An 18,754-nucleotide genomic window follows, 5' to 3' on the forward strand; every position below is an offset into this window, starting at 1 on the left:
CCTCTTGACGCTATCCAAAACTAAAAGAAAATTTTTTGCCTTTACGCCGCGTACACACGGTCGGAATTTACAATGGAAAAAGTCAGACGGAATTTTTTCATTGGATATTCCGACCGTGTTTATGCCCCATCTGACTTTTTGCCTCGGAAATTGCGATGGACTTAGAAAGTACTGCCCGGATTCACAGACACTGGCGCATATTTATGCCGCCGTAGCGTATCTCCTTTACGCTACGCCGACGCAGCGCAGAGAGACAAGCACTGGATTCACAAAGCACTAGCTCCCAAATCTGCGCTGGGTTTCTCAGGCGTAAATCGGCGTAAGTGGAAGTGAGCATGAGCCATGCTAATGAGGCGTGACCCCTTGCAAATGATGGGCCGAGCGCCTGATAGATATGTATTGCCAACTGCGCATGCGCCGTCCCGTGGGCGCATCTCAGTGCGCATGCTCACAATCACATCGGAACAACTGCCTAAGATACGTCGGATCACTGCCTACAGCGTGAACGTAACCTACGCCTAGTCATATTCACGTCCTACGTAAAATACGTCGGCTTGTGTTCCCTGGTGCAGCCCTTTGCATGGATGCTGCTGAGTTACACCTCCTTTATGGGGCATAACTTTACACCGGACGTATGACTTTCCGCGCACTGCGTCGGACGGACGTCCGTGAATCGGCGTATCTCCCTCATTTGCATATTTGAATAGAAAATCAATGGGAGCGCCACATGCGTCCAGCGTAAATATGCGCCCACGATACGCCGGCGTAGGCAAGTTACGTCAGTCGGATGAAGCCTATTTTTAGGCGTATCTTAGTTTGTGGGTCGGCGCATAGATACGACGGCGCACATTTGTACTTATGACGGCGTATCTTGGGATACGTCGGCGCAAGTGCTTTGTGAATTCTGTTTGTCTGTATGGAATTCCGATGGAGAAAAAAACATGCATGCTCTGAAACAATTTGACGCATGCTCGGAAGCATTGAACTTCATTATTCTAGGCTCATCGTAGTGTTGTACGTCGGAATTTGGTGTGTCCGTGTGTATGCAATACTATTGGGGGTTGTTAGAGGATCCCTCCATTGTTTAACATGATCCCTTGCTTTACCAATACAGAACAAAGCATCAGGTTCACCTCCAAGATATATATTGCCCACATTGTTTAAAAATAAATGAACAAGTAGGGCTGGGCAAAAAATCGATTTGCTCATAAAATCCAGTTGGTAGGTCAAATCGATTCAGATTTTGACCAAATCGATTGTTTCGATTTTTTTTCCCCAGGACCGGCGCTGACACTGAGGAGCTGTGGGCAGGAGTTTTTAGGCGAGGCCGTGGCTTCGGCCTAGTCCATGAGGCCGGACGCCGCTGACTAGGCCAAAGCCACGGCCTCGCCTAAACTCCTGCCCACAGCTCCTCAGGATCGGCGTGGTGTCCATCAAAAAATAAATAAATATTTGAATTGTAAATCAAGTTTTTTTTATAAAAAAATCGCAGATTGTTTTAGGGGGGAAAAAACGCCCAGCTCTATGAACAAGGCACATGAGGATTGCTCTTGCTCCTCCCCTGCAGAAATTTCTCTCCAATGTCCAGCTCTGTTCCTCTTTCAGGATGATTTCAGCCATTTAGCTCCAGATACTGTATGTCCTGAAATGTCATGGAGTCATGTAAATCCTGATGCCTATGCAGTTTTTTTAGACAAATGTCTGACCCAAATCAGCCCCCTGTTGCAGCTTCACACCTTATGACTTACTACAGTGTTGCAATCTGATCACTGAGGGAGAGGGGACTGTGGAAAGGCTTCATCCTGTCTGCAGCAGACTGATAACATCATCTTAGCCTAGGCAAAGTCACTGGATGGGAGCTCAAGGATGGCTTTTAAATGATAAAAGATGGACCTTTTTTGAAGAATAATGCTATGTCCATGTTGTGACATGTCAGGAATGTATTTATACACGCTTGATCAAATACAGGTCCCCTTTAAGTGTCCAGTCTGTCACAGGTCCTTTTGTTCACCTTCAAGTAATAAATTATTACTATTATGGATAGAGCAAGAGAGGTTCGTAAACGCTGTCAGATTTTTTTCCTGCAATCTCTGTCTCATTGCATAGATTTCCCTTCACTTCCTGTCCCATAGCCAAACAGGAAGTGAAAATAAATCTCTGGCCCGGATTCACATACATCGGCGCATATTTATGCCGCCGTAGTGTATCTTTTTTACGCTACGCCGACGCAGCGCAGGGAGACAAGCACTGGATTCACAAAGCCAGTGCTGCCAAATCTGCGCTGGGTTTCTTAGCCGTAAGTCGTCGCAAGTGGAAGTGGGCGTGAGCCATGCTAATGAGGCGTGACCCCATGCAAATGATGGGTTGAGCGCCAGATAGATACGAATAACGAACGGCACATGCGCCGTCCCGTGGACACATCCCAGTGCGCATGCTCAGAATCACGTCGGAACGAATGCCTAAGATACGACGGATCACTGCCTACGGCGTGAACGTAACCTACGCCCAGCCATATTCATGTACAACGTAAACGACGTAAAACACGACGGCTTGAGTTCCCTGGTCCATACCTTTTGCATGGGTTGCGCCTCATATATGGGGAATAACTTTACGCCGGACGTACGACTTACGCAAACCGCGTATATTATGCGCCGGGCGCAAGTACGTTCGTGAATCGGCGTATCTCCCTCATTTGCATATGTGCATAGAAAATCCATGGGAGCGGCAAATGCGCCCAGTGTAAATATGCGCCCACGATACGCCGGCGTAGGCAAGTTATGTCGGTCGGATAAAGCCTATTTTTAGGCGTATCTCAGTTTGTGGGCACGGCGCATAGATACAACGGCGCATATTTACACTTACGCGGCGTATCTCGAGATACGTCGGCGCAAGTGCTTTGTGAATCCGGGCCAATGAATCTCTATTACGGGGAGGGGGGGCGGGGCACAGACAGCAATACAAACTGACAAGCATTCTAATCCCTCTGCACATTATGCAAAACGGAAAAAAAAAATGTTTTGCCTTTAGTTACACTTTAAGTAGATACAATGATGACTGTTGGCAATATTTTATTCATTGACCTCGTTCTTGTTTTCCCAGAAGAATAGATAGAGGAGGAGTCTTGTAGTTGGTTTCTGAATACACAGAACACTCTTTTATGCCAAAATAATTCCTCCTCTGGGTATGGCTGTCCCGGAACAGTGTAATCATTAACTCTCGCTTGTCTGGGTCATTTACTCATTCTTGTTTTCTCTTTTCCTACTGGGCTAAGTGTGCCTGCCTTGCAGTGTGCCAATATGCTGGCGTAGAGTGAACACCAAGGGGCGGTGGGGGCGTCCAGCCTTTCCCATGATGTGCATGTAATGTAGAGCTGCTTGTGCCGCCCTTCCTTTCACCACCCTACAGCTCTTTCTATCCCAACGAGATGGTCATACTGGTGAGCTTCTCCCTGTGTGCGCTCCTTTTTTTTTTTTTTATTAACCACTTGTCCACCGGGCCTATTTTGGCACTTCTCTCCTTCATGTAAAAATCACAATTTTTTTTGCTAGAAAATTAATCAAAACCCCCAAACATTATATATATATTTTTTTTAGCAGACACCCTAGGGAATAAAATGGCGGTCATTGCAACTTTTTTTCTCGCACGGTATTTGCGCAATCATTTTTCAACCGCCTTTTTTGGGGAATGAATTAAAAAACAACAAAACAGTAAAGTTAGCCCAATTTTTTTGTATAATGTGAAAGATGATGTTACGCTGAGTAAATAGATACCTAACATGTCACGCTTTAAAATTGCGCACACTCATGGAATGGCGCCAAACTTTGGTACTTAAAAATCTCCATACGTGACGCTTTAACATTTTTTACAGGTTACTATTTTCGAGTTACAGTGCTAGAATTGTTGCACACGCGACGATACCTCAGATGTGGGGTTTGAACGGCGTTTACATATGTGGGTGGGACTTGCATGCGTGTTCGCTTCTGCGCGCGAGATAACGGGGACAGGGGCGTTTTGAAAAAAAAATGTTTTATTTCATTCTTTTTTTACTTAACTTTTTCTATTTTTACACTTTTTTTTTTTTATCACTTTTATTCCTATTACAAGGAATGTAAACATCCCTTGTAATAGGAATCAGTGTGACAGGTCCTCTTTATGGAGAGATGTGGGGTCAATAAGACCCCACATCTCTCCTCCAGGCTTACAAGCATGAAATCGGTGAAAAAAAAAAACACTGATCACATGCCGACAGCTGCGATTGCGGCTTTGTTTACTTCCGGGTACCGGGCGTGACGTCATAACGTCGCGCCCGGGCCTCCGACGTTCATAGAGATGACTGGTGACCATCTGGTCACCAGTCATCTCTATGCTTTCCAGGCAGCGCCGACCGATTCGCTTTCCGGGCCCCCGATGGCACGGGAGAGCCCGGAGAATCACCGGATGGAGGAGGGGGGTGGGGAAACGTCCCCTCCCGCTGCCTATAAGAACGATCGAGCGGCGCCGCTTTGAACGTTCTTATTGTGCACAGAATCGGCGGCTGAAGACGGCGATATCTGAATGATGCCGGTAGCTGCAGGCATCATTCAGATATCACCGCTCAAAGTGGCGGACGTCATATGACGTCCTCCCGTGGACAAGTGGTTGAAGCTGCTTCAACACCTCCACATTCTTCCAAACGCCCAACGCGTTTCTCCTAAATGGGTATCATCAAGGAAGGCAGCATAGTTAGTTGGTGCAAGCTTAACCGAATAACTTTGTAAAAATACCATACCTGCAATTCTTTTTTAAAAACTATTCTTGCAGGAAGGCTCCCCCTTCACTACAAGGGTTAAATGCTTGTTTTTGGCTTGATAGTTACATAGTTACATAGTTACATAGTTAGTCAGGTTGAAAAAAGACACAAGTCCATCCAGTTCAACCTCAAAAAAATAAACAAACAAAATAAAAAACGCAATACAATCCCATACACCCAACTCCATACCCACAGTTGATCCAGAGGAAGGCAAAAAACCCCAGCAGAGCATGATCCAATTTGCTACAGCAGAGGAAAAAATTCCTTCCTGATCCCCCGAGAGGCAATCGGATTTACCCCGGATCAACTTTACCTACAAATCTTAGTACTCAGTTATTTTATGTACATTTAGGAAAGAATCCAGGCCCTTCTTAAAGCAATCTACTGAGCTGGCCAGAACCACCTCTGGAGGGAGTCTGTTCCACATTTTCACAGCTCTTACTGTGAAGAAACCTTTCCGTATTTGGAGGTGAAATCTCTTTTCCTCTAGACGTAAAGAGTGCCCCCTTGTCCTCAGTGTTGACCGTAAAGTGAATAACTCAACACCAAGTTCACTGTATGGACCTCTTATATATTTGTACATGTTGATCATATCCCCCCTAATTCTCCTCTTCTCAAGAGTGAATAAATCTAGTTCCTCTAATCTTTCCTCATAGCTGAGCTCCTCCATGCCTCTTATCAGTTTGGTTGCCCTTCTCTGCACTTTCTCCAGTTCTCCGATATCCTATTGATGAGCTTTTTAGTTAAAGGGGTTGTAAAGGAAAACATTTTAGCTTCCTTTATCTTAGTGCAGTCCTCCTTCACTTACCTCATCTTTCCATTTTGCTTTCAAATGTCCTTATTTCATCTGAGAAATCCTCACTTCCTGTTCTTCTGTCTGTAACTCCACACAGTAATGCAAGGCTTTCTCCCTGGTGTGGAGAAAGCCTCTTGAGGAGGGAGGGGGCGAGCAGGAGGGTCAGGACGCTCTCTACTTTGCAGATAGAGAAAAGAGCTGTGTGTTAGTGGGCGTCCTGACACTCCTGCTCGCCCCCACAAGAGGCTTTCTCCACACCAGGGAGAAAGTGACGCATTACTGTGTGTAGTTACAGACGGAAGAACAGGAAGTGAGGATTTCTCAGAAGAAATAAGGACATTTAAAAGCAAAATGGAAGGATGAGGTAAGTGAAGGAGGACTGCACTAAGGTAAAGGAAGCTATTTAGGGAAAAATACAATTCCTTTACAACCCCTTTAAGTTATTCCTCCCTCCCCCGACACCTGGCATTCTCTTCTTCCCAGACCTTTGGCATCATCACTTACATCCTCACCCTTTTCTGTCTCATAGAATGTAGGCCCTCCAGCATTGTATGTGATAACTGCTGGCAGAGCATTGAAGATAAAAGGGTTGTCCTGAGAGATCACATGGAGAGGAAGATTTTTCTTTTGCTTATGTATGTAACAAGACTGAAATGTGTGTTTTTTTTATTTTTTTCCTTAGTCCCGCTCTAAGTATGTTCATTTTCCATGCACTCACATTCCTCGTTTTAAGGTGCATCATTAAAAAATCGCATTAACCTATACACCCGAAATGCTTTACATATTTGACACCTTCCTGGTATTTCAGAGCACCCTGTGATGGAATTTTATCTTCTGAGTTTTCCACGTGTAGAGAGATGAATTTTCTCTGTTCACTGTCAGTCCATTTGTTGCTGTGACCCCTCTAACCTGGCAACTGAGATCAGCAAAACTAAAGGTATTCCCCACTCAAATGTGAATAATTCACATTATTACTATTATTCAGGGTTTATATAGCGCCAACAGTTTGTGCTGCACTCTACAGAATAAATGGAGACACTACAGTTACAATGTAATGCAATACAATTGGATTAGGGGGCACTTACATTCTAAAAGGAAGGGGCAAGTAATGCAAAAGTTAATGACTTGCCCCATGCTCCTCCATACCTATTTATTAGAATATTCTCTTCACACATCCCCCTCCCTTTTTTTTCATGGGGTCACATGATGCTTTGTCTTCAATTATTCCTTGCGGCAGCAGCGGGCGATATTCAGTCCTGCAGACACAGACTACACACTATATTGCCAAAAGTATTGGGACACGTGTCTTTACACGCACATGGGCCCGGATTCACAGACACTGGCGCATATTTATGCCGCCGTAGCGTATCTGCTTTACGCTACGCCGACGCAGCGCAGAGAGGCAAGCACTGAATTCACAAAGTCAGTGCTTCCAAATCTGCGCTGGGTTTCCAAGGCGGAAGTGGAAGTGGGCGTGAGCCATGCTAATGAGGCGTGACCCCATGCAAATGATGGGCCGAGCGCCAGACAGATACATATCGCCAACTGCGCATGCGCAGTCCCGTGGGCGTATCTCAGTGGGCATGCTCACAATCACGTCGATTGAGTTCCCTGGTGCAGCCCTTTGCATGGATGCTGCTGAGTTACACCTCCTTTATGGGGCATAACTTTACGCCGGACGTATGACTTTACGCGCACTGCATCGGACGGGCGTACGTTCGTGAATCGGCGTATCTCCCTCATTTGCATATGTGAATAGAAAATCAATGGGAGCGCCAAATACGTCCAGCGTAAATATGCGCCCACTCTACGCCGGCGTAGGCAAGTTACGTCGGTGGGATGAAGCCTATTTTCTGGCGTATCTTAGTTTTGTGGGCACGGCGCACAGATACGACGGCGCATATTTGCACTTACGCGGCGTATCTCGAGATACGTTGGCGCAAGTGCTTTGTGAATCCGGGTCTTGAACTTTAATGGCATCCCAGTCTTAGTCCGTAGGGTTCAATATTGAGTTGGCCCACCCTTTGCAGCTATAACGGCTTCTTCTCTTCTGGGAAGGCTGTCCACAATGTTTAGGAGTGTGTCTATGGGAATGTTTGAGCATTCTTCCAACGTTACTGCGCACCAGTGCACAAAGCAAGGTCCATAAAGACACGGATGAGCAAGTTTGAGGCCGGACCTCAACCCGATAGAACACATTTGGGATGAATTAGAGCAGAGACTGGACTTCTTGTCCAACATCAGTGCCTGATCTCACAAACAAGTTTCTGGCAGAATGGTCAAACATTCCCATAGACACACTCCTAAACCTTGTGGACAGCCTTCCCAGAAGAGTTGAAGCTGTTATAGCTGCAAAGGGTGGGCCAACGCAATATTGAACCCTATGGACTAAGACTGGGATGCCCACCCCTTGGCACGCTGCGTCATTGATTAGATTGACAGCAGCTCAACAGCGGCTTCTTCTCTTCTGGAAAGGCTGTCCACATGGTTTAGGAGTGTGTCTATGGGAATGTTTGACCATTCTTCTAACTAGGGTTGTCCCGATACCACTTTTTTAGGACCGAGTACAAGTACCGATACTTTTTTTCAAGTACTCGCCGATACCGAATACCGATACTTTTTTTTAAATGTCCCCCCACAAATGCAGCCATGTCCCCCCACAAATGCAGCCATGTCCCCCCACAAATGCAGCCATGTCCCCCCACATATGCAGCAATGTCCCCCATATATGCAGCCATGTCCCCCCTATATCCAGCCATGTCCCCCCTATATGCAGCCATGTCCCCCCATACCTAGATGCCGCTGCCGCATGGGTTAAACAGCGTGCGGGGAACATCACAGCTTTCATTTGAATAGCTGTAGTATTCCCCGCTGCGCCGCGTATAGACACTCCCCCTTGCTTGGGTGGGGCAAGTATTCTATTTAGGTATCGAGGGTATTTGCGGGAGTACAAGTACTCCCGCAAATACTCGGTATCGGTCCCGATACCGATACTGGTATCGGGACAACCCTACTTCTAACGTTACTGCGCACCAGTGCACAAAGCAAGGTCCATAAAGACATGGATGAGGAGCCAACAGCCTGAAGACGAGCGAGTGGCCAGTGCGTTCACGACACGTGACTTTCGAGGGCTCAGGTAAGTAAACGGGGGGGGGGGCTTGTAAGCATCGGATGTTTTTTGCATCCTATGCATTAAGGTGAAAAAACGCGAAGCTTTACAACCCCTTTAAGGTGAAAAAACACCTTTCACCCCCCCCAGCCCCCGTTTTACTTAACTGACCCCCGAATCTCTGTGGGCGCGATCCTGCATTGCTTTCCCCCGGGTCTTGTCAGCTCTTCATTGGATAGATTGATAGCAGCGCAGCCATTGGCTCCCGCTGCTGTCAATCAAATCCAAAGAAGCGGCCGCCGTGAGGCAGAGTCATACAATTGGCAGCTATCGACGCTGATTGTATGGCACCGAAGCACACCCGCAAGGTAACCCCCTTGGGAGAGAGCTTCCCAGAGGGGGGTTAGCTGTTGCGGGGAGGAGCCGCGAGAGACGCCGTGGGACCCCAGAAGAGGATGATCGGGGCCACTCTGTGCAAAACTAACTGCACAGTGGAGGTAGTAAGTATGACATGTTTTTTTTTTTTTTTGGATGAACATTTACAACCCCTTTAAAGTTCATGTGTGTGGGCTAATTTAAAAAAAATAACTGATTTGTTTAAAAAAAAAAAAAAAAGGTTTCTGAACCTCAAGGTCTCTCTATCCGACATGTTTCCAAAATAATCAACAGCAAATACTCAGAAGTAGCCACTGCAACTTATCGTCTTTGGGTTACTTTGCTTTATCCCTTGATATAGGATGTGGAATAGTTTGGCTCTATAGGTGATCTGGAATTGACATTTGCACGTATCCTTTCTGTCTTCACAGGTATCTTCTAGAACAGGACTTTCCGGGGATGAGGATAGGACCGGAACCCACCACTGACTCTTTCATAGCGGTAATGCAAGGCGACGTTGAGGGGGTCATTCCAGGCAATGCGCTAGTGGTGGACCCCAAGAAACCCTTCAGAAAACTGAATGCCTTTGGGAATGCCTTCCTGAACAGGTGAGCTTGTTTAGATGTTTCCTTATTTCCACCAGAGAGGAACTTGTTGGAAAACCAAGGATATGTTACAACCTTACCGTACAATGGGCTAGATTCAGGTAGGGCGACGTAAATTTGTGCGGGCGTAGCGTATGTTATTTACGCTACGCTGCCGCAATTTAGAGAGGAAAGTGCAGTATTCACAAAGCACTTGCTCCGTAAGCTGCGGCGGCGTAAATCTGCTGGCGTAAGGGCGCCGAATTCAAATTGTCAAGAGGTGGGCGTGTTTTATGTAAATAAAACATGACCCCACGTAAATGACGTTTCTCATGAACGGCGCATGCGCCGGCCGTGAACGTATCCCAGTGCGCATGCTCCTAATCTCGTCGCAAATAGTCAATAGTCGGCAGTATGCTGGATGGAATGGTATATAATTGTTTTAGGGTGAACCTCCACTTTAATATCACTTTAAAGCGGTAGTTCCCCCTCCAAACATTTTTTACCCTTAGATTGATGCTCATTTTGTCTAGGGGAATCGGCTAGTTGTTTTAAAATCGACGCTGTACTTACCGTTGTAGAGAGCGATCTTCTCCGCCGCTTCCAGGTATGGTGTTCGGGTATGGGCGTTCCTTCTTGATTGACAGTCTTCCGACAGGCTTCCGACGGTCGCATCTATCGCGTCACGATTTTCCGAAAGTAGCCGAACGTCGGCGCGCAGGCGCCGTATAGAGCCGCGCCGACGTTCGGCTTCTTTCGGCTACTCGTGACGCGATGGATGCGACCGTCGGAAGCCTGTCAATCAAATAGGAACGCCCAGTCCCGCAGCCCATACCCGGAAGTGGCGGAGAAGATCGCTCACTACAACGGTAAGTACAGCGTCGATTTTAAAACAACTAGCCGATTCCCCTAGACAAAATGAGCATCAATCTAAGGGTAAAAATTTTTTGGAGGGGGAACTACCGCTTTCAGTAAGAATCTGATTGGCTCATGCACAGCTGTTGCCATGATGTTGCACTCTCCAGTTTTAATAAATCCACCCCATTGCATTTCCTTCAGGTAAATCAGACTTGAAAGACATGGGTATGCCATCTTCTGGAAGTGCTTCTTTTCTGGCTGTTTTGCTGAGCCACTGGCTTCGGTTCTTTCTGCGTCACGGACCTGGAACAAGTAAACAGATCAGGAATGTCAGAACTGTCCTTATCTTCATGCTAGTTCTTGCTTGTTCTGGGATAGTTACTTAGGGCATTGAAGAAAGAAGGGTAAGCAATACAGATGGTTAGCCAACACGTTGCACTGTGAAAAAAAAATAGAACATGCGTTTCTTTTTAGCGCACACCAAGACAGCGCACTGGTGTGAAATGAAGTTATGGCACAAAAGGCAAATTGCCCAGCTCTTGTGTTGGGACTGCATTGGGCAACACTTTCTAATGCAGCCCAACAGGGGCTGGTGTAAATGAGCTCTAACACTGTGTTTGATTCCCGAAGCCTATCATATTTATTATTATAAGGCTCAGCATTAATATGTATGTGGTCTAACAGGCTGGGCGAGGATAGTGCTAAAGATACAGAAAAGAACCTCCTTGTGAAGATCCTGGTGTGGGCTGCGTTTAACCAAACATTAGGAATTTGCTTTGTACTGAGGGTTGTCTACACGCCCTTCTCTAATGTGCTGCCAAAGTCTGGACATTACAGAGCGAGGCACGGAAAGCTTGGGAGGAATATCTGCATTCCCATGAGGGCTGTTTGTACTGAGCACTCCGCACATGGACTAACACTGAGATAACCAACCCAACATTACAGGAGAGAGGAGGAAAGCTCTAGAGACTGGAGAACCTAAAATCCATTAGATATCAGCCATCTGGTTTAAAGAGAAAGTACAATGTGTTTTCAGTGACGCCCTTAAAGCCCAACGCCATTATCAAAGAAATAAAAAATTCTACAATTGTTACCAGAGGATCACAAATATCATCAGAGGAGGCTCCAGCACTGTGTAAGAGCTCATCCTCTTGTGATTTGTAACCATTGGCTTTTCCAGAATCCTGGGAGAAGGCCCAGTGACGTCACCTCGCTTAGACGAGCGCACCAGAAGGCGGGTGTAACATTAGTATTTTTTACATTTTTTCTTCCCAAGCTTTGCTTTTTTTAATTGAGTTCACTTTAAAATGAAGTGTCCTCTACTCCAGTGGGATGCTGTAAAGAGTCCTCAGGGGTGCCACGTCAAAAATCTGTATGTACAGTCCTACCTGCGTGGGTTCTGTCTTAAAGTGGAAGTAAACCCTTCAATTTGATAGTTACAAAAACAGTTAACATTCCCGACATGCCGGAAATGCTAGCTGTCACATTTGTTTGTGCTCTCAACCAAACTGCCAAACCATCCAATGGCTGGTTTCATAACAGGTCACATGTGCAGCATCATGGGAGTTGCAGATTAAACAGAGGTCAAGATGGCCGCTTCCTTGACTGAAAACGATAGGAGGGTTTACTTCCACTTTAACTCCAGTAAACAGGCAGGAGGGAGAGAGCACAGCCTGCACCTCCTCTCAGTGCTGACCTCCTCTTTGCCCCTATTTCTCCTTCTGGTAGAGACCTAAACAGCGGTGCCAGCCACCTGCCCGCATCCTACCAATCAATGACGTCATCCATTGCTAAGTACATATTGGGTGGCTGGGATGGCTGGGATTTTTGATAGGGGAATTTGTGCTAGGCGGGGGATTTGGGGGTGGGGGGGATTGTGCTAGAAGGAGGAATTTTGAATTGGGGGGGATTTGTGCTAGGAGGGAGGATCTTGGAGGGGAGCATTTTTATTATTGGGGGGGATGAACATCCGCTGACACCCGTAATCACCCTCCTCCGCAAAGATCCGATTTTGCGGACGGAAGAAAATCCTATTTTTTCTTCCGTCTGCGGATCGGATTGGATGAACACGGACACACGGTCCGTGTTCATCCAATCCCCCCATAGGGGAGAGCGGAGAAAAGACAGGGCGGTCCCTGCACAGTGTGCAGGGTACCGCCCTGTCAGCCGACGGCTCAGCGGGGATTTTACGGAGGATCCCCGCTGAGCTGACGGACACACAGAGGCGGATCATTACTGATCCGCCCCGTGTGAAAGGGCCCGAACTTTATTGTATTCTGACAGCGAGGACTCCACTGCCAGAATAAGCTGATCAGCACTGCAGCTGCCAATGGAAGGAATTTGGATCCATCTATGGCCAGCTTTAGGTCACCAGAAATGCATGTACTGTAGAGAAGACTCGGGGTTGGGTCTTCCTCGGTAGGTATGGTGTGAATTTTCACAGCTATGTTCTGATTATTGGACAGGGACGTGTGAGGTCAGGTTAAGAGACGGCTAATGCTCAGTCAATTTCCATCTTACATAGCAGGAATATTTGTGCTGTAAGCTCTAATTGAATGTGTGGTGTACTCGGGGACAGAGCAGGCAGGATGAGTGCAGATATTATCAAAATGATACATTTCCTTTAGGCCCCTTTCACACTTGTGCGACTTCTCATGCAACTTTGGACATCAAAGTTGCATGACAAGTCTTCCCCCATGTTTTCCATTGATAACCATTTATATATGTGCGACTTAAAGTTGCAACTACTTTGGTCTGACTTTCATGCAACTTGAGGGCCATAGACTTCAATGTTAACCTTCAAAAGTTGCATGAAAGTCGTGCCCGAATGTTATACAATGCAACTTGTGTGCAACAGTTGTCCATTATCACTGGTCAAAGCCAAAGTCGTATGCAAGTTGCACCCATTCAAAGTTGCACTCCAAAGTCGGCCCAATTTTGGAGTTGTACAAGTGTGAATGGAGCCCATTTAGATGCAAGTGTATGCATAGAGGTGCGTTTTTTGTAGTGCAAGTGTCCTTTAACACTTATACGACTCTGAAATTGCGCCGGCTTTGGCGAGTGCAACATGGATACGACTTTGACCAATGGTAATGGATAACTGCTGCACACAAGTTGCATTGCATAAAGCCCTGTACACACGATCGGTCCATCCGATGAGAACGATCTGATGGACCGTTTTCATTGGTTAACCGATGAAGCTGACTGATGGTCAGTCGCGCCTACACACCATCGGTTAAAAAAACGATCGTGTCAGAACGCGGTGACGTAAAACACAACGACGTGCTGAAAAAACGAAGTTCAATGCTTCCAAGCATGCGTCGACTTGAGCATGCGCAGGTTTTTAACCAATGGACGTGCCTACAAACGATCGTTTTTTTCCTATCGGTAAGGTATCCATCGGTTAAATTTAAAACAAGTTGGCTTTTTTTTAACCTATGGCTAAATAACTGATGGGGCCCACACACGATCGGTTTGGTCCGATGAAAACGGTCCATCAGACCGTTCTCATCGGTTTTACCGATCGTGTGTACGCGGCATAACATTCAGGTATGACTTTCCTGCAACTTTTGAGGGTTAACATTGAAGTCTATAGCCCTCAAGTTGCATGAAAGTCAGACAAAAGTAGTGCATTAAATTCTTTGAAGACACTGCAACTTTAACTTCATCTGAAATTGCACAATTTCAAAGTCGCATCTTAGGTGGGACTTTGAAGATATCTGTGTGGCCTCTCCAGCATATAAACTGAATTGCACGTGCATGTACAGCTCCGCTTACACTGCCGGTCCAGTCTCTGTGTGCAGGGATAACTGACTCCTGCGCATGCACAGAAGTGACCTCATCCCATGCTAGCCAATGAAGATGGCCGAAGACCGCCATACAGCAGAGGATACGGGTGGCCACTAGGGATCGGACTGATGGAGCGAAGGTAAGTTTAATTCAGCTTCAGCACAACTAAATGCATAAACTGCATGTAACATGTAAACGGGCCCTTAGGGTGACCATCACCCTTTAACCCCCCGCTGCCACCAACGTATGCCATACATTGGCAGCAGAGGGGGTGAGGTAGAGGGGTTACCATAGGTGTGCGCAGCCTTTGGCATTAGGGTGTGCACCCCAAAGCTCAAACACACTCTACGGATCGCTCACAATGTTCATTCAGAAAGAGAAGGGGCCGGTAAATGGCATATTTACTGGCCCCTTCCCCCATTCATCCTAAAAACATCCACAGCAACAACTGGTGGGAGAGGAGGGAAGCCGGCAGTGCTGTGGGGGGAAGGAGGGGGAGCCAGGGCAGTAGGGGGAATCTGTTCTGCACAGAGTGATTAGGGTGTGCCTGGGCACACCTGGCACACCCTTAGGTAGATTCACAAAGAGTTAGGCCGGCTTATCTACAGATAAGCCGACCTAACTCTGAATCTAAGCCGACCTATGTTTAAGCGTATTCTCTAACAGAGATACACTTAAACATATCTAAGATAGGACGGCTTGCGCCGTCCTATCTTAGATTGCAATGTTTTGGCTTACCGCTAGGTGGCGCTTCCATTGCGGCCGACGTAGATTATGTAAATGAGCATTTACGACGATTCCCGAACGAACGCGAGCCCGCCGCAGTCGATTAACGTCGTTTCCGTAAGCGATAGGCCGCCTAAAGTTATTCCACCTATGAGGTGGAATAACAATATTAAGTATGGCCGCCGTTCCCGCCGCGAGGTTCGAATTTTTTACGTCGTTTGCGCAAGTCGTCCGTGAATCGGGATTTACGTCGTTTACGTACACGTCGAAATCAATAGGCCCGTACGGCCTACTTAGCCGCAATGCGCACTGGGAAATGTAGTCGCCCGGCGCATGCGCAGTGTCAAAAAATGTAAAAAAAACGTGAGGTCAAGCCTCATTTCCATACAACACGCCCCCCTCCAAGTCATTTGAATTGGGCGCGCTTACGCCCGCTCGTTTTAGGCTACGCCGCCGAAAATTAGCAGGTAAGTGGTTTGAGAATCACTACTAGCCTAACTAATTTACGGCGGTGTAGCCTAAAAAGACTAGGCTAGGCCGCCCTAAAGTTAGGCGCCCCTACGTGAATCTACCTACCTGTGTGCACGCCTATGGGGGTTACACATACTGTAGCAGATGGGATTGTGTAAATCTGACAAGCAGACTGTTGGCTGTCATTATGAAAGCGATGGGGCGGAGCCACGCACATCCCAGCTGAAGGTAAACAACCTCCAATAAAAAGTTACCTCACAATTCAAGTAAAGGGGATGCCGCTTGGGTGTAGGTGGATGATGTTTGTGGCCATGCTTTGAGTTCTACTCTAAAATATGTGTTGTAGGATGAAATGTGGACTGTGCCTTTAAGTGAGAACCATGTTGGAGGCCGCTGTAATTCTTGTATTATTGTGAAGCCGAAGCCTCGTCTCATGAAGGGTTACAGGCCAAGCTTGATCTGGTTCCAGATTTTCTGTCAGTTTATAATTTCACACTTGGAACAAACACTGCATGGTGAATATGTTCCACAAACACAGCGGCTCTGTGAAAACAAAGCCATGTTTGCAGAGTATGTTTATTCCGACACGTTCCTCTGCGCTAAAACTCGCCCGTTTATGTCCAACTTACAGTATGTGAAACAAAACTCAATTTGATAAGATCAGCAATCAGCTAGTGTTATGCCGCGTACACACGATCATTTTTCGGCATGAAAAAAACGTTGTTTTGATCGTGTGTGGGCTTCACATTTTTCAGTTTCTGAAAAAGCTGCATTTTTTAACGTCGTTTTAAACAATGTCGTTTTTCGGGTTGTAAAAAATTATCGTGTGTGGGCTAAACGACGAAAAAAAAAAACGCGCATGCTCAGAAGCAAGTTATGAGACGGGAGCGCTCGTTCTGGTAAAACTACCGTTATATGGAGTAAGCACATTCATCACGCTGTAACAGACAAAAAAGCGCAAATCGTCTTTTACTAACACGGAATCAGCTAAAGCAGCCCAAAGGCGAATAGAACTTCCCCTTTATAGTGCCGTCGTACGTGTTGTACGTCACCGCGCTTTGCTAGATAATTTTTTAAAAACGATGGTGTGTGGGCAACATCGTTTTAGTGATGAAGTTGGGAAAACGTTGTTTTTTCGCCATGCTGAAAAACGTTTTTTTTCATGCTGAAAAATGATTGTATGTACGCGTCATTACACCAGGACATAGGAGCCCCATAGAGGCTTTATATTCAAACTGTAGAGTCCCCCAGCAGTGCAGAGCAGGCCCGAACTTGCCATAGGGCACACCGGGTGTTTGTCCAGTGGGCCGGCGCTGCCAGTCCATGTGTGGCCCAAGGTAGCTACAGTAGCTGGACTGCTCCATTAACCCATGCCACTCACCCGTCCTGTCGCGGCCAGCCACCTATTCAGGTCAGTAGTCGAGGCCGGAAGGCGGAAACTACCCAGCTGCCCCATGACCGTGAAGGGTAAGGAGCTGCTATAGACCCCATTGCCTGCTACCTGCTAGACCGGAGAGAAAGTGAGTGCAGCCCCAGTGTGCAGCTGGATAGGAGAAGTGGCGGGACAGCTGTATATAGAGGAATTGATCTTTTCATATTCCTCCTGCAGCTGCTGAATGCCTGCAGGAAGAGATCGATTGCTCTATATGCAGCTGCCCCACCGCTCCTCCTACCCAACTTATTTTACTGCCCACCCCCCCAGTGCTCTCCAGTTCCCCCCTGTGCTCTCCAGATTCTGCCTTTGTGCTCTCTGGCTCCCCCCAGTGCCCTTAGGCTTCCCCTGTACTCTCCAGCCAACACTCCCAAGTGCTCTCTGCCACTCCCCCCAGGGGTTACCAGCCCCCCTCCCCCATGCTTTCCACCCCCCGCCAGTGATCTCTTCCCCACCAGTAATCTCCGCCCCACTGCCGTGCTCTCCACCCTTGCCTGTGCTCTCTGCCACCCCTGTGCTTTTTCCCAGCCCCCCACATTGAGTGTGTGTGTGTATATGGTATTGGGTCAGTTTATTTCATTGAACCCGCTGGCCAGCTTTACATAGGGAAAGGAGCAGAGTATCCTAGCAGTACAGAGAATTTTAGAAGAGGAAAGTTAGATAGAGGGAGGGGCAGAACCCCTAACTGTGCAGAGTATTTCAGGAGAGGAGAGTTGGATGGAGGACGGGACAGAGTCTTCTGGCAGTGCAGAGTATTTCAGGAGAGGAGAGTTGGATAGAGGACGGGACAGAGTCTTCTGGCAGTGCAGAGTATTTCAGGAGAGGAGAGTTGGATAGAGGATGGGACAGAGTCCTCCAGCAGTGCAGAGTATTTCAGGAGAGGAGAGTTGGATAGAGGAAGGGACTGAGTCCTCCAGCAGTGCAGAGTATTTCAGGAGAAGAGAGTTGGATAGAGGACGGGACAGAGTCCTCCAGCAGTGCAGAGTATTTCAGGAGAGGATAGTTGGATAGAGGATGGGACAGAGTCCTCCAGCAGTGCAGAGTATTTCAGGAGAGGATAGTTGAATAGAGGACGGGACAGAGTCTTCTGGCAGTGCAGAGTATTTCAGGAGAGAAGAGTTGGATAGAGGACGGGACAGAGTCTTCTGGCAGTGCAGAGTATTTCAGGAGAGGAGAGTTGGATAGAGGAAGGGACTGAGTCTTCTGGCAGTGCAGAGTATTTCAGGAGAGGAGAGTTGGATAGAGGACGGGACAGAGTCCTCCAGCAGTGCAGAGTATTTCAGGAGAGGATAGTTGGATAGAGGACGGGACAGAGTCCTCCAGCAGCACAGAGTATTTCAGGAGAGGAGAGTTGGATAGAGGACGGGACAGAGTCCCCCATCAGTGCAGAGTATTTTGAAAAAGGGGAAATGGAGGAAGGAGTAGAGTCCCCCCCCGGGAGCTCAGATTATTGATGGGAGGCTCCTTTCACATTATGTCTATTGTAGAGTTCATACATCCGTGTGTATCTTAGAAATGTTCATGGTTTGTATCCTTTTTCTATTATACAGGTTTGTCTGTGCGCAGTTGCCGAATCCAGTTCTGGAGAGTATTAGTGTGATTGACACTCCGGGGATCCTGTCTGGGGAGAAGCAGAGGATCAGTCGAGGTGAGACTCTCTTTATGCTCTCTCTTCTCAGACTCATTGTCATTACGTATTGATATTCTGTAGGGCTTTGGTTTTTTACTAATAAAAGGGACTTCAATAATTCAGATCTGTATTGCATGTATCACCTCACTATACAAAATCTTCTCAGTAAAGGAAACAAAATAACCTGTAATTGGA

At 47.1% G+C, this 18,754-nt stretch overlaps 1 protein-coding gene across 1 annotated transcript in view; it reads left to right on the top strand.

The window, feature by feature from the left end:
• The window catches only part of EHD3 (EH domain containing 3), a 104,480-nt gene that overhangs the window by 30,358 nt on the left and 55,368 nt on the right, over positions 1-18,754 (top strand). Inside the window, exons 2-3 of the mRNA XM_040351321.1 lie at positions 9,501-9,677; positions 18,480-18,577. Coding sequence (XP_040207255.1) covers positions 9,501-9,677; positions 18,480-18,577 — 275 coding nt within the window. The remainder of the gene's footprint in view (positions 1-9,500; positions 9,678-18,479; positions 18,578-18,754) is intronic.

Source organism: Rana temporaria, chromosome 4, assembly GCF_905171775.1.
Source record: "Rana temporaria chromosome 4, aRanTem1.1, whole genome shotgun sequence".
Taxonomy (NCBI): domain Eukaryota; kingdom Metazoa; phylum Chordata; class Amphibia; order Anura; family Ranidae; genus Rana; species Rana temporaria.